Source organism: Typopeltis vanoorti, chromosome 2 (assembly GCF_054136105.1).
Source record: "Typopeltis vanoorti isolate ZY-2024b chromosome 2, IOZ_Tvanoo_1.0, whole genome shotgun sequence".
NCBI classification, from domain to species: Eukaryota; Metazoa; Arthropoda; class Arachnida; order Uropygi; family Thelyphonidae; genus Typopeltis; species Typopeltis vanoorti.
Genome location: NC_143550.1, coordinates 71,414,530 through 71,431,236, shown reverse-complemented (window position 1 = coordinate 71,431,236; position 16,707 = coordinate 71,414,530). Strand labels below are relative to the sequence as shown.

General features: G+C 34.4%; 1 protein-coding gene across 1 annotated transcript in view; it reads left to right on the top strand.

Moving 5' to 3' along the window:
• The window catches only part of kug (FAT atypical cadherin kugelei), a 599,114-nt gene that overhangs the window by 298,001 nt on the left and 284,406 nt on the right, over positions 1-16,707 (top strand). Inside the window, exon 15 of the mRNA XM_090401756.1 lies at positions 1,820-2,125. Coding sequence (XP_090257882.1) covers positions 1,820-2,125 — 306 coding nt within the window. The remainder of the gene's footprint in view (positions 1-1,819; positions 2,126-16,707) is intronic.

Genomic DNA, 16,707 nt, shown 5'->3' with positions numbered 1-16,707 from the left:
TAATCTAGGAAGGCTTCTAAGAATTTCTTGTACTTGCTACATATCGATGTAGCAGGTAGAAGAAAGAATGATCATGAGCGGATGATGCTAATGAATACAAATTGTAAATTGCTAGCTGCCTCAGAGAATATAATTGAGGTATATAAAAAGCAATTCATCTAGGTGTTTCATCCTCACAAGTGGAACATTATGAGGAGATTGAGTGTAGAGTATATGGTGGAGGAGGTATTGATGGTGTGTTGAACAGTTGGTATATAAAAAAATTAATAAAACTCGATGTTAATAAGATAGTTGGACTTGATGACATGCCACCCTGTCTTAAGGGAATATTCTAGCAAGCTCACAGCAGCCTCAGAAAACCTGTTTAACAAGAGGCAACAAGATAAGTCCCAAAAGAGTGGAAAGAAGAAATAAAATTCTTCTATTTCACAAAGGGGTATAAGACTGAAGCTACAAATTATAGAGCAATCTGTTTGTGGTTAAGGTGGTGGAGAGGTTGTTTTTAGGGCTAGGATCAGGAATTAGATGGAAAATAGGAGTATCCTCTGTGATGGTTAGTGTGTATTTATTAAAGAAGTCATCTTTTAGCAATCTACTTATCTGCTACAACAAGGTAATAAATGTATTGAGCATTGGAGATGCATATATAGTAGTATATTTAGATTTTTCTAAAGCCTTTGATAGATTGTCACATGACACATCACTATCTAAATTTGAAAGGATGTGGTTAAATAAATTAGTGAATTAGGTGATTGGCTGGCAGATAGATATCAGCAAGTTGCATGTGAAAGAGCAATATCCCAAAAGAGTAAAGTCACTAGTGATGTAACACAAAATTTTTTTTTTTATCTTTGTTTACCTTATATATTAATGATGCTATTTGTAAATGATTTTGCATCATGCAAATCATTTGCAGATGATGCAGACTTGGGGAAAACTATTAAGAGTAGAGCAGATGTTGTATGGCCTTACAGGAGAATCTGATTAGATTCTGTCAGCAGAGCTGCCAGTTCAATGTTGCAAAAAGTGTAAAGTTTTGAAATTTGGTAGTAAGGATGGTATGCAGAGTATACAGTTAATGGGGAAATATTAATGAAGTGGAAGTAAGATCTGAGAGTGGTGGACTGGAATCTAAAGTTGAAGAGTTGCATTTGTAAAACAGTGAGGAAATTAAAACAGATTATGCCAATGATGAGGAGGATCATGACATATAGAGATAAAGAGGTTATAGTTCAATTGTATAACATTTTGATTAGGCCACATATGAACTGTCTGTATGCAGATCTAGTTCACTTGGTTTTCAACAGGATAAGGATATCTTCAAGAGGTTCCAGAGAAGGCTAATCAAGCTGTGTTGCATATTTGAGATACATAGATAGGGAGGTAGAGTTAGTAGAGATATGATTGGGACATACAAGTTAGTAACAAATTGTTATGAGATTAATGTGGAGGAGATTTTTCTTGGAATGGAGGGAGACTGGGTTAGAAGCAAAGGCCAGTTCTGGAAATTGTATAGGGAGGGTGTGAGTAAATGAGTGAAAAGCAGGTTATTTGCATGGAGAGTGGTCAGTGCATAAAATGTATAAGAGTGTGGTGAGTTCAGAAATGGTGAATGAGTATTATGCACAGTTTGATCTTTCTGTGTGATGATGATGGAACCTCTTGTGGTGAGTCTTTTGACTCCATGGAGGTCTAATGTTAATAATAATAGTATTAATACATGAATAGTAAATGAATTAAATATACATTAATGACATTATTACCAGCAAAATGAGAACTGATCATGAAAATTGACTTAAAATTAATTATATATTTTCAGGTATTGTTCTTCTTTCCAATCTTCATCAATTTAATCATCAAAATAAATATTCCCTGAATGTCTCTGTTACCGATGGTGTTCATTCTGCATCAACTAATGTACAAGTAATGGTTCTTGGCACAAATAGCAATTCTCCCCACTTTACCCGTACTGTATATGAAGTAGCTCTTAAGGAAAATGATCAAGCTGCAATTCCTGTTGCCACAGTATCTGCTACAGACTTGGATTGGAGTGAATATGGGAGGGTTTCCTACAGTATTCAGAATGAAGACTGCGATAATTTTTTTCATATGAACTCTGAAACAGGTAATAATTTTAATAATTCAAGGTATACCATTTGTCACAAATACTTTCCACAGGCTGCACTGTATTAGTGCTATGTGATTCTTTTAATTCTGTTTTTTTATTTTTATTTTTGTTTAACATTCATATATATATATATATCTACAATTATATGATTTAATTAAATTACCCACCTGGTTTTCAGGGAGCCATCACTTTTCTGACACATTTATTCGTTTTATTACCACTTAACCACTTTTCAACCATTCTCATAAGAACTCTGAAACAGGTAATGCATGGAGAGTTTCATTCTCAATTGCTAGGGTCATTTAGTTCAATTGCTGTTCCTTTGGAATAGCAATTGAGCTAAGTGACCTCCATAATTTGTATCTGTTTTTCCATAGTTAAATTACTGTTTCCACTCTCTTGATCCTAATCCACTTGATCTGATTGAATTATTGATTTAGTTCTTGCTGAAACAAGAGCCTTCATCTTCTGCTGTATCCAAATTTCCCCCACACACACACACTATTCATCATCTTGTTTTTTAAGATTTGTACTTTTTTAAGTACAAATATTAAAAAATCTTTATCTGGCTCCTTAACTCATTACCTTATCATATATCCCTACTTCATTCACTTCTTATTCCTGTAGTATTTGTTTTCCTTGTGAGATACACAAGTATCAGTATCAAATACACTGCTTACTGATCATAATAAGTTTAGTTTAATCCTTTATCCAAGTGTGAGCAAACAAAGTCTGCGCCTGAAAGTATCCTCAGGACTGGGGTAAGGTAGTACAACGCCAAGGCAACTCGTTGCAAAGGTGGAGAACGTTGCCTTGGTGTTGTACTACCTTATCCCAGTCCTGAGGATACTTTCAGGCGCAGACTTTGTTTGCTCACACTTGGATAAAGGATTAAACTAAACTTATTATAGTCTAACCAAGTGAAAAATAAACTCTCAACTGCTTACTGATCAGTAAATAATGCTACTACATGGAGGGTATGAAAAGTTCTGATAAACACCTAGAATAAAAATGATATTAAAGCAAGTGATGTAACCACAAGAAAGTTTTTTGTCCCTTACTAGGAGCAGAATTATGAAGATAACTTATCTTTAAAGGTACTTGCAGCATAACTATGAATAATAAATTACATGATAATCACAGTCATTAGTTTTAATGAGATAAAAGTACAGAAATTTCATACTGAAATTAACAGTACATCATCACTGTAGACAACAAGCAATTCAAAGGAATGGAATACTAAGTACATAACAGTTGGTGGATTACCAATTAAAATTGTTGCTGCATACTAGAAATTAATAAATATTATTCAAATTATTCTTAAAAACTATTTTTTTGATGGTTACATAAGACAAGAATCTCTCAAACTTTTGGGGGAGAGAGACAATCATTCCGATTCAGATTTGGCCTTCACCCATGTATTCAGTTCACCATGGAAAAAGAAAAGGATGGTAGTTTACCATTCTTGGACATCCTTCTTGCAAGCACAGCCTCTGGTAATTTATCAACCAGTGTTTATCGAAAACCTACCTTTACTGGCAGATACATTCATCAAAAGTCTGCTCATCACACCTCTCAAAAAATTGGTGTTATCAAGTCTTTAATTAATAGAGCATATAAAGTATGCTCCTCTCCCTCAAGCTTACAACAGGAACTTTTCACTATCAAAACGTTAATGGAATTTAATGGTTACAACCTTAATCAAATTCAGCAGATAATTGACTCCTATGTTCCAACATCTCAGAATTCTTCAACAGACTGCAGGGTTCCAATCCCTTATATTTCTGGCATCTCAGAACTGATTGGTAGAATTATGAAGAAGTATCATCTCCTTCCTATGTATTTTCCGATCAACAAAATTTCTCACCTGTTTCCATCTACAGAAGACAAACTAGCACCTCTATCATTAGTTGCATTTACCAGATACCACGTGAATGTAATCTGACATACTTTGGACAGACAGGCCGTTCTGTGGAAAAAAGAATTAATGAACATCAGTATTATATCGAATATATGAAACCTCAAAAGTCTGGTCTGGTCTGGCACAACATAGTATTGACACTAAACACAATATCCAGTGGAATAAAGCTCATTTTCTCCATAGATGCAAGTTTAAATATGAACATCTTTTCAAAGAAAGTTGCAAAGCCCTTTTACATCGGCCAAATCTGAATCGGAATGATTCTCTCCCCCCCCCCCCCCCCCCAAAAAAAAAAGGTTTGGGAGATTCTTGTCTTATGTAACCATCAAAAAAACAGTTTTTAAGAATAATTTTAATAATATTTATTAATTTCTAGCACATGACAACAAGTTTAATTAGTAATCCACTGGCTGTTATGTAATTTGTATTCCATTTCTTTGAATTGCTTGTTGTCTACACTGATGATGTGCTGTTAATTTCAGTACGAAATATCTGTACTTTTATCTCATTAAAACTAATTACTGTGGTTATCGTGTAATTTATTATTCGAAGGTAGCTTATGTTCTTATATTCCTGTATGTTCTTTCTTGTGGTTATATCAGTTACTTTAATATAATTTTTGTTCCAGGTGTTTATCAGAACTTTCCAGATCCCCTCGTACATCTGCTATAGTGATCACATTACTACCATCATTCACCACCAGTGTCACTCTCCAGCAATGTTATTCTTCTTGCTCACCACAAAGTAGATGAACTCTTTTGGATTGCATTTGGCCTGATTGGCCAATCTCTTCTCACAATGTATTTTTTTTTTTTTTAATCTTTTCTTTTCTTACCATGTATGTCATGTTTTTGTCTCATTTTATACTCCTCATACATCTGATCATTATCTACCATATACTCTGAATTACAGCTTCTTTTTCCACAGTGCTTTCATAATTTTAGTCCTAATTTATTTATTTACCTGACTCTTGAGATACAGTTGTATGTTGCTTATGTCAAATGTGTACTAAACAGTTCTCTTACTCTTTCGACTTCCATTTTTATCAATTTATCATGTTATGGTATTGATGTTATGTGCAGTACATAGTATCTATCTCTTCGTATATCCATTCTTGATTATAACATTTTCTCTGTTTGACCACCTCCCAAGTTATTACCTTATTATTATTTTCCTCGTTTGAAAGCAGTGGTAATAGCTGAGTTAGAGTTACATCCTGTGTGGCTATCACCAAATCCAACTCTCTCTCTCTCTCCCTCTCAGAATCTATAGAAATATACTCTATTTGCTTCCACATACATTCAAATTAAGATCCATCCTTAGGATGATCCTCTTCCAACTTGCTTAACTAATCTGTTCTAAACATTTTATGAACATTGCCCTCTACATTCACTGGCTTATGACAGCATCTTATTATATACTGCTCTTTATTTCAGCTTCCCACTAAATCTCAAAGCCATCATAAGCACTGCTATTTTTACCTTCATCCTAAGTAAATGCATTTAATCTGCTATCATTAGTTCACCCTCTTTCTTCATTTCTCTTTTTAGTTCTTTCATTTCCATCTCTATATCACTCTCTGTTGTTTATGTTTTACTTATGGCAGTAATTATTGGGGTAACTTGATCAATTTCCCAAACTCATCACCCTTACTAATTCTCACTGCATTAATATTTAATAATAATAATATTTATTCAATACTTATAGCTTATTTTGCCTATGTTCTAAAGGAGCACACCTTGTATTGAATCATTGGCTTTTTTCCTGCAGTTAAGTTAGGACATTGATGAAATATATATTTCATCAATGAATTTCATCAATATGTATTTTAAAATGTATATTGAATATATATTAATAAAGATATACATATTGAAACATATATTGAAAATTTAGTTTTCATATTTTTAATTTCCCTATTTTCAGTTCCCATATATTTTTATCTTTATTCTATCCCCTTCCAAAAAAAAAAAAAGAAAAAAAGTTTCCATTCATTTTAATCTAATTGATAGTCCTAAAATCATTTTATAGTTCATTTTTATTGTTTTAAGAGTTCAGTTATATTTTTACTAGTTATATTTTCTGATGGCATTTCATCAAACATTTTGGAGTAAACATGAAGATTCTGTAAAGGTATGTCAAAAAATTACTCTTCTTATATTATTTTATAATAAATTTAGTTAATCCTTTATCCAAGTGTGAGCAAACAAAGTTTGCGCCTGAAAATAGCTTCAGGACTGGGATAAGGTAGTACAACATCGGACAACTCGTAGCAAAGGTGGAGCAAGCTAACATCACTCCTATCTCGGTATCTCCCATAATGCAAAACACATCTCCTTGCAGATATGTATAATGTTTTGCATTAAGGGAAGGGCCACTACCCAGACTAGTTTCGACCTTTATTGAGGTCTCTTCCAGTGGGAGCCAGGCCCAGAAGTGGAGATACCAGGCAGAAGCAATGGCGAGGTCATCTTTACCTATAGGAGTTGCCAAAAGGTGTGCCACCTTTTTTTATTAAATTACTCTGGATTTAGAGAAAGATGTTGAAAGTTTATTCTTCACTTGGTTAGACTGTAATAAATTTAGTTTAATCCTTTATCCAAGTGTGAGCAAACAAAGTTTGCGCCTGAAAATATCTTCAGGACTGGGGTAAGGTAGTACAATACCGGGCAACTCGTAGCAAAGCTGGACCAAGCTAACATCACTCCTATCTCGGTATCTCCCATAATGCAAAACACGTCTCCTTGCAGATGTGTATAATGTTATGCATTAAGGGAAAGGCTACTACCCAGACTAGTTTCGACCTTAGGTAAAGATGACCTCGCCATTGCTTCTGCCTGGTATCTCCACTTCTGGGCCTGGCTCCCACTGAAGAGACCTCAATAAAGGTCGAAACTAGTCTGGGTAGTGGCCCTTCCCTTAATGCATAACATTATACATATCTGCAAGAAGATGTGTTTTGCATTATGGGAGATACCGAGATAGGAGTAATGTTAGCTTGGTCCACCTTTGCTACGAGTTGCCCGGTTTTGTACTACCTTACCCCAGTCCTGAAGATATTTTCAGGCACAAACTTTGTTTGCTCACACTTGGATAAAGGATTAAACTAAATTTATTATAGTCTAACCAAGTTAAAAATAAACTTTCAACATCTTTCTCTAAATCCAGAGTAATTTAATAAAAAAAGGTTGCACACCTTTTGGCAACTCATATAGGTAAAGATGACCTCGCCATTTCTTCTGCCTGGTATCTCCACTTCTGGGCCTGGCTCCCACTGAAGAGACCTCAATAAAGGTCGAAACTAGTCTGGGTAGTTGTCCTTCCCTTAATGCATAACATTATACATATCTGCAAGAAGATTTGTTTTGCATTATGGGAGATACCGAGATAGGAGTAATGTTAGCTTGGTCCACCTTTGCTACGAGTTGTCCAGTGTTGTACTACCTTATCCCAGTCCTGAAGATATTTTCAGTCGCAAACTTTGTTTGCTCACACTTGGATAAAGGATTAAACTAAATTTATTATAGTCTAACGAACTGAAAAATAAACTTTCTTATATAATTTCTTTTTCAATATATGCTTTAAGTTACATATCATCAATCATTAAAAAAAGCCAATGATTTAATACAAGGGGTGCTCCTTTAGAAAATAAGCTATAACTATGGATATCAATTTGGAGGGGTAACATTAAAAAATTTCAGAAAAATAATATCTAAAATAATATTTATTATTATTTAATAAGACTCCTTGCATAAATTCTTATCTTCGCTTTCATACATTATGTCACTCTGCCCATCATTATTTCTCACTCTTGAATATACTTTCTACTTGTCCTTCCATAGCCTGCTTCTTAATCTCTTTTTCTCTGATCCTCAGCCACTCTCACTTTGTTTTGGCTCTCTCTCTCTCTGCACCCAGCACAAACAACATTTGCTTCTTACGTTCAATATCAAGCTTAGTAAAATGCAGTCTATCTACTGTAAATCATTCCAAATTGATTACAAATTCATTCACACTTTCACAAATTGCACATCCATTTTCCTTGTACAACTCATCCACCATTATTATTCATCTCTGCTCTCCTTTTAATCTCACTCTTATCATATCTTGGCAACACAGTATCAAACAACGCTGTTATTCTTCACTCCCACATCAACGTCTCAAATTTCTTTTTATATATATATATATATATTTTTTTTTTTTCACCATATAAGTCATGTGTCCACAGCTACCACTGACTGTGATGTTTCCTTTCATTTGTTTCATGCAAAGTCTCACTTCTACCCCTAGAAAATATTATTATTATTATTATTATTATTATTATTATTGCTACTCCATAGAATCCTTAGACTCATCGAGGGAGGTCCTAAACATCATGACAAGCACTATCCAACATATGTGCCATATCTATCATACTTTTCTTTGAAATTTCCAAGGATGCTCCTAGTTCTCTCATCACCAGACCTGTTCTGAAAAAAATTTGTCTGTATTATTAATCTTGTAGAAACTCCCTTCGATAATTTGTATGTCTCAATCATATCCCCCCCCCCCCCATCAACCAGTTTCTGTAACTCACTGATCATCAACTTGTTCTCATAACATTCATTCCATAGACCTGCTACCATTTTGGTCACTTGCCTCTGGATCCTCTCCACCTCTTCTTCATCACCAAGAAACCCTGATGGCCAGATCTTCATGCAGTGGCCAATATGGGGTCTTATCAAGGCTCAATAAAGAGGAATATTAACCATTAACCTGCTTGTCTCTGCTCATCAAAGAATCATTAACCAAGTAACCTGATGAGCTGTTCTACCCACTTTTGCTATGTGCCCTCTAGACTTTAACTCCCTATCCATTAACACTCTGAAATCTCTGGCTTCGTCAATTTCCTGGAGTACAGTTCCATCAATATGGTATACAACTGGTAATCTTTTCACCCCCAAAATGCATAACCTTACACTTTGCCACATTAAACTGACATTCATTCTCCTTTGCCCAGATAGCCAGTCTGTCCAAATATTCTGCAATATTTTAACATCATCTGTATTAACTATTGCTTTACTCAACATTGCATCATGGGCAAACAACTGAACAGTTCCTCTCAGATCCTTTCCTATATCATTAATGTACAAATTAAACAGTGGCACAAGAACAGAGCACTGTTGCACACCACTAGTCACAGGCCTTCTTCTGAATAAACTAAGTTGTCTGCAGATACAAAGTTGGGAAGAACTATGAGAAGTAGAGCAGATTTCTGGGTTTACAGGAGTGGGTTGCCGGTTCAATGTAAGTGTGTAAGGTTTTAAAATTTGGAAAACAAAGATGGGATGCAGAGTATATACTTGTTTTTATTTTTACGGTATTGGTGACAACACAGTATGACAAGAAAATAATATTTATTAACTTATTTGCTGATATTTCGCTGGTATTATATCCATCTTCAGAACACAAAGCTGGTTTGTCACAGTATGCGAAACAACAACAAATTTGGTATAACAATGGTACTAGTTTAAAAAAAATTGTAACAGACAATGCAAGTAATTAAAGTCCTAACTAATTAGGCACCATCTATGTTGGAAAAAGAGAGAAAACAGGTAAATTTTTGGTATAAGTATGGCTGTATAAATTTGGTAAATTTATATAGCCATATTTGGTTTAATTGCTGTTTTTGTAGCACTATGATGATGGAGGATTTCAAATTTTTTCTGGTGCCTGTTTTTAACTTTGATGAATTCTTTATTAGCCATTGCATTGAAGATACTGTCAAAGATATTCCACAGTTCCAAGTTTAAACATCACGCAGTTCATCATTTAATTCTGACACAGTCTGGATTGTATTGGTGTCTCAGCACCTCTTTAAGAAGGCTAACCTGTTTAGCTGCTATGCGAATTTTAACTTCCACTTACTGAATTGTCATGTTTTGAATAGAAAATTGTCTCTGTGAAGAATTTTCAAACACGTGGAAGTACTTATACATTCACAGTATCATGTTGGAGGCTTAATGGATATTTTTACAACACTTAAAAAGAATTAAAATAGACTTTAATGCTTCCTATATTTCGTCCTAGTCACTAGGACATCTACGGGGATTACAAAAAAATTAATGTAACATATGCACAAATAACTATTGTGCACATATGCACAAATAACTCTACCTAGATAGGACTTTAGTGTCACCCACGTGGTTGGGCTTAGTATTGTTTGTTATTTGTGCATATGTTACATTAATTTTTTTGTAATCCCCGTAGATGTCCTAGTGACTAGGACGAAATATAGGAAGCATTAAAGTCTATTTTAATTCTTTTTAAGTGTTGTAAAAATATCCATTAAGCCTCCAACATGATGTCCTCACAGCACTTAAGCCTCTACACACACATTCACAGTACATGTTATTTATTTTTACAGTATTGATGACAACACAGAATGATAATAAAATAATATTTATTAACTTATTTGTTGATATTTTGCTGGTATTATATCCAGCATCTTCAGCTCACAAAGACAGATTGTCGCAGTACATGAAACAATTTGTATAACAGTGGGACTACTTTAAAAAAAAAAAAAAATTATAACAGACAGCACAAGGAACTAAAATCCTAATTAGGCATCATCTATGTCAGAAAAGGAGAGAAAACAAATATTAATTACATCTTAAAATAACTGTCTCATTTGATAAATTTATGCAGCCATACTTGATGAGGTTTGGAGTATGTTTTAAAGCTTCTATTGATTCCAAAAACAATCTATCTGACCTATGTAGCACTTTTGTTTTATTCCAATTGATCCTGTGCGAAGTGATATCCAAGGCATGGTCCACTAGACCCGATTTGCCATAATGATAGTGTTGGATGTATTTTTTTATGTTCACCACTATTACAACAAGATCGTGTCGTCGTGGATTTATCATTGGTAGCCCTAACAGATGAAGCTCTTAATGCATTAAATCAAGGAAAGATTTTGTCCTTACTCCCAGGCAAGTTCCAAAAGCCAAAATACTGGCTTCCATTTATTGAGGAATATGCGACTTGCCTCCAGCAACAGCCAATAACATTCGTTTGGATGTGGCCAACATCCTAATCCATTCCAAGCCTCCCAAAAACAATATTCCACAAAAGGAAATCAGTGCTTTAAAAGAACTATACAGTAAACTATATTGTTATAACTAAAGCAGACAAAGGTAATGCAACCGTGGTGATGAATTTAGCTGAATATGAAAGTAAAATGCACATACTTTTACAAGATTAGTCTACATATCAAATTATAGATTGCGGTCCCACTAACTCTCTCAAAAGAATAAAGTTTGCAGATTATTGAAAAAAGTCACTTCCTGGCTAAAAGAAATTATTAACAAACTTAAGCCTTTTCTTCATGTTAAAATACCCAGAATATATAGAGCACCTAAAATTCACAAACAAGGTATATCCCCCCCCCCCTCTGCACCTTATTGTGGATAGTATAAACAGCCTCACATACAAACTTGCTGAACATTTAGCTAAACTACTAGCCACTCTCACAATCAATTCTCCCTCCTTTGTTAAAAATTCAGTCCACCTAAAAAAGTATTTTAGAAAATCATACCTTAAAAAGTTCAGACATAATGGTGAGTTTTGATATCACTTCACTATTCACAAATGTACCTTTAATTGAAACCCTTGATTTACTAAATTCACCCCCCCCCCACTGATAGATTTGAATTATTTAAATTCAGAGTATACATGCAGGTTATATTACATGGAAAGGGAAGATATACAAACAGCTAGATGGGACAGCAATGGGCTCCCTCCCTTTCTTCCCCTTCATTCAATTTCTATATAGAGAGCACTTGGAAAAGCTAATTATGAATACAAGACAGTCTCAAACCAGTGATTTTCTATACTATGCTGATGATGTGTTTACTATTTGGCTACATGGTCCAGACACATTGGATACATTTTTAGTGCATTTAAATAGCCAACATCCTAAAATCTACTTCATAATGGAACAGGAAGCTAATGACTATCTGCCCTTCCTGGATACACTAATCATATGACTTCTAGATGGTTCCTTATCTTTTTCTGTTTATAGAAAACCCACACATACAGGGCGATATTTGCACAAATAGTCACACCATCATCCAGCTCAAACATTATGTTATCCTAAAAACACTAACTCACAAAGCTAGAGCTATTTGTTCCAATGACAATGCTCTAGCTGCTGAAATCACTCACTTATGTCACACCTTCTTAGCCAATGGCTAATAATCTCCAGGATAGAAAAAATAATAAATGCTCTCAAGAAAGCCCCTCCATTGCCTACCACACAAGACTTCAGGAATACATTCAAGGCACATCTGAAAAGATATCTAGAGTGCTCAATAAATATCAGCTACACAACATATTTAAACCTTATATCAAATTGGCAACTGTCGTCATTCATCTAAGGATAAACTCTTCTTTATCATATTCAGAAATTTATGATGTGCCCTGTTCTTGTGACCAGGCTTACTATGGACAGACAGGAAGAACTGTTGACATCTGGCTTGGTGAACATAAAAAATACATCTAGCACTATCATTATGGCAAGCCAGGTCTAGTGGATCATGCCTTGGATACCATTTCATGCAGGATCAATTGGAAGAAAACTGAAGTGCTACACAGAAGTCATAATAGATCAGAGAGATTGTTTTTGGAAATAAATAAGTTGTAAAACATACTCCAAACCTCAACAAGTATGGCTGTATAAATTTACCAAAAATCTGGGAGACAGTCATTTTAAGATTTAATTAATATTTGTTTTCTCTCTTTTTCCAACATAGATGGGACTTAATTAGGACTTTAGTTCCTTGTGTTGTCCATTACAATTTTTTTTTTTACTTTTCCCACTGTTTAAAAAAAATTGTTGTTTTGCATACTGTGACAAACTGCTTTTGTGCTCTGAAAATGTTGGATATTATACTAGCAAAATATCAGCAAATAAGTTAAGATTTAATTAATATTTGTTTTCTCTCTTTTTCCAACATAGATGGGACTTAATTAGGACTTTAGTTCCTTGTGTTGTCCATTACAATTTTTTTTTTTACTTTTCCCACTGTTTAAAAAAAATTGTTGTTTTGCATACTGTGACAAACTGTTTTTGTGCTCCGAAAATGTTGGATATTATACTAGCAAAATATCAGCAAATAAGTTAATAAATATTATTTTCTTATCATTCAGTATTGTCATCAATACCATAAAAATAAAAAACATGTACTGTGTGCATGCCAAAAATTTACAAATGGAGTTGCTGATGTTCCAGTGCATGCCAGAAATTTACCAATCAAGTTTCTGATGTGCCAGCAGTTTTTAATAGGGGAAAAATTAATAGAAAATTAATCTAACTTAATTAATTAATTTATTTATTTATAAATTTATAATATACAAGGGGTCCTCGAGTTACGTCAGAGATCCATTCCTACGGACCGACGTAAGGTGATTTTCGATGCAAATCGGAATTACCATAGCCTAAGTTACTTACCTAACCTAAAACACCCTAAAGTCATGTATTTATATCAAGAAACAGAACTAGGACATAGGAAAATGAAAGGGAGAACATAATTACTGCATAGTATAGAAAAATGACAAAAATGAAACTGTAATAAAAAACAAACATAAAACAATCTTTTCGCCTTTTCTTGAATTAACATGAGACTAATTGGGATATGGCGTTGATGCTGGTCTTCCAGCCAAAGAACAAGAAGCCATTCCATCTCAATCATGAGTACTACGTTTTTTTCGTAATCACAGTCGATTTCATGGGCACCAATCCTTTCATGTGTTCAAGGATGCGAACTTTATCCTTGATAATAGTCCCGACTGTGGTATGACTTAAGTTCAACCCGTGGGCAATGTTTGTCGGCGTTTCTCCCTTTTTTGCCCTTTTAATAATGTCTAATTTCACTTCTAATGTAATGGCTTTCCTTTTCTTTGATACACTGCCATCGGAAGAGTCTGCCTTACGTTTGGGAGCCATATTGAAGTAAAAAATTGCAAAAAAAACACAAACACAAAAGTGAGAGAGCGGATGTAAACAAAGCACGCGGTACCCAAAGAGTGTATGCTGGGACTCAAGTGATGCCACCTCTCCCAAACAAACGGCGCGCTCACAAACAAGTTCGCCTGCAATGTTTGAATTTTACGTTGCGCTGCTTCAAGTCAAAATTTATTTTAAAAATTATTTATGGGATTACCGCCATAAAGTTGAAATGACACATGTCAAGGACAACGTAGGTCGAGGACCCCCCCCCCCCCCCCGTATATATTTATTTATAATATTTTCTAAATAATTATTTATAATTTTATAAATAGTATTTTATTTTATTTATAATATTATTTATATATAAATTCATAATATTATTCAGTGTAAAATTGATTATTGTATTATTAAATTGATTTTAATGATGTTGGTTTGAAAAAAAAAACGGTAGTAAGAAAAATATTTGTGCATTGTAACTCACCATAGAAGCCAGCTGAGCAGGGGAAGCAACAGAAGGATGTCAACTTGTCGGCGAAACGCTTCCGTATTTACTCGAATATAACTTGTCCTTGAGTATAACTTGCACCCCTGATTTTATGTTACAAAAAAAAGGACGTTAAAAGTTTTGCATATACCTCGCACACGAAAAATATTTAAACGTGTTCATGTCAAGGCGATAGTAACTCGCTCCCTGCGATTAACAACACACCCTCCCCAACAGCCGTTATACTGCAGATGCAAGGAAAACAATAGTTTTATTGTATCCTTGAATAAAGTACAGAGCCTTTTGCAGTCTGTGTAATATATTTCTCAACAAATAGTGCAATTACAGTCAGCTGGAATAAAAATAGTGCTAACTAATGAATCACATGTCCCCCTCTCATAGAAACTATGCTGTATAGACTCAAACAAAACCATATGTTGTACAACACAGTATCTAACTAAAAACTATTGTCCAATTTTTCCATTACAAGCAGCAGTAAAATTCAACCAAAGGTTGAAACCTTTTTATGAGTTGAGCCCGCTTGTAATGAGAAGTTCTGTCAGAACGATAAACGACACCCTGTCATGAATGTGTTAAAACGAAGAAATATATAGTGAATGTTGTTATCAGTACAGTAACGAGGGTATGAAGCGCCTGTGGCAAGTGTCTGACTTGCACCCCCCCAACCCAAAAATGACAAAAAGTTTGAAAATTTTAAATGTAACAAGTTAAATTTTACTAAATGCAATATGTTAAATACTTACTATTAACCCCATCAAAATCAGTTGCAGTGTGTTGCAGGATTTGTGTATCCGAAATTTAAAAATACAATATAAAATAGCGGACTTTTATATCTGTTTGTTTATTTTTATTTTTTATTTTTTGCGTCCCAAACCTAGTTGAGCCTGTGGCAGGTGCCTCTTTCACCACGCCCTCATTATGGTACTGGTTGTTATGACAGTTTCAGATGTTATGGAATTTGGTTGAAGAGAATTAGCATTTCAACTCAACAATTGTCGCCTTGCCTTTGGGTCGCGCGATCTTTTGTTAATACCGCATCAGTCATATGCACATCTTCATAGCTGCTCTTTCATGTAAAACAAAATTTAACTTGTATGTATTGCAACAATTAAAAAAAAAAGTTGAATAATTTATAAGCATGTTAAAGGATATCACCTGTAAATCGTTGACATGCCACTTCTGGCACGTGTGCCATAGGTTCGCTATCACATACTGTGACATTTTGTGCTCTGAAGATGTTGGATATAATACTAAACAAAATATCAGCAAATAAGTTAATAAGTATTATTTTCTTATCATTCTGCATTGTCATCAATACCATAAAAATAAATAACATGTACTGTGAACATAAGCCTTTCTATTCTTTAGAGTATATGCTTGGTATTGGGGGATGTGGAGGAAATAAGAGAACTGGGTGTAATGGTGGATGGGGATTTAAATTTTAGAGGACACTTTGCTAAAATTGTGAGGACAACACAATGATTTCTGTCAAGGAAGTGGAGAACACTGTAGATGTAAGGAGATTCTGGTTCCATTGTATATAAGGTCTTGATTATGTCGCATATGGACTACTATGCACAGATTTCGTCACCTGGTTTTCAAAAGGATGAAGAGATATTGGAAAGGGTACAGAGGCAGTTGACTAAGATAATTTCTTGTCTCTGGAATATTGAGTATAAAGAAAGGTTGAAAAGATACAATTTACAGAGTCTATTGGATAGCAGGTAGAGGGGTGATATGATAGAGACATATAAAGTGGTAATGGATTATTATTAGATTAATGTTGAGCAGGTTTTTCATAGAATGGTATGAGATTGGGAGAGAACAGGAGGTCCTCCTTGAAAGCTATATAAGGCAGGTGAACAAAGGAGTGAGAAACAGGTTTTTTGCTTATAGAGTGGTGATTGATTGGAATGCATTACTTGAGAGTACAGTGTATGCAGAAAATTTGAATGTATTTAATGTATGGTATGATGAGCTGTGTGCATAACAGGGACCTTTCACAATGAGTGTTTGACTCCATGGAAGTCTGGGGATAAGGGGATAATAATAATTTTCAGAGCATATCCACTGAAAATAATTCAGTACAAAAGTTATTTTTGAGTTGAAACTTTTTTTTACTACTTGTTGTGTCTTATTGACATCATTTTTGAAATTTCAATTAC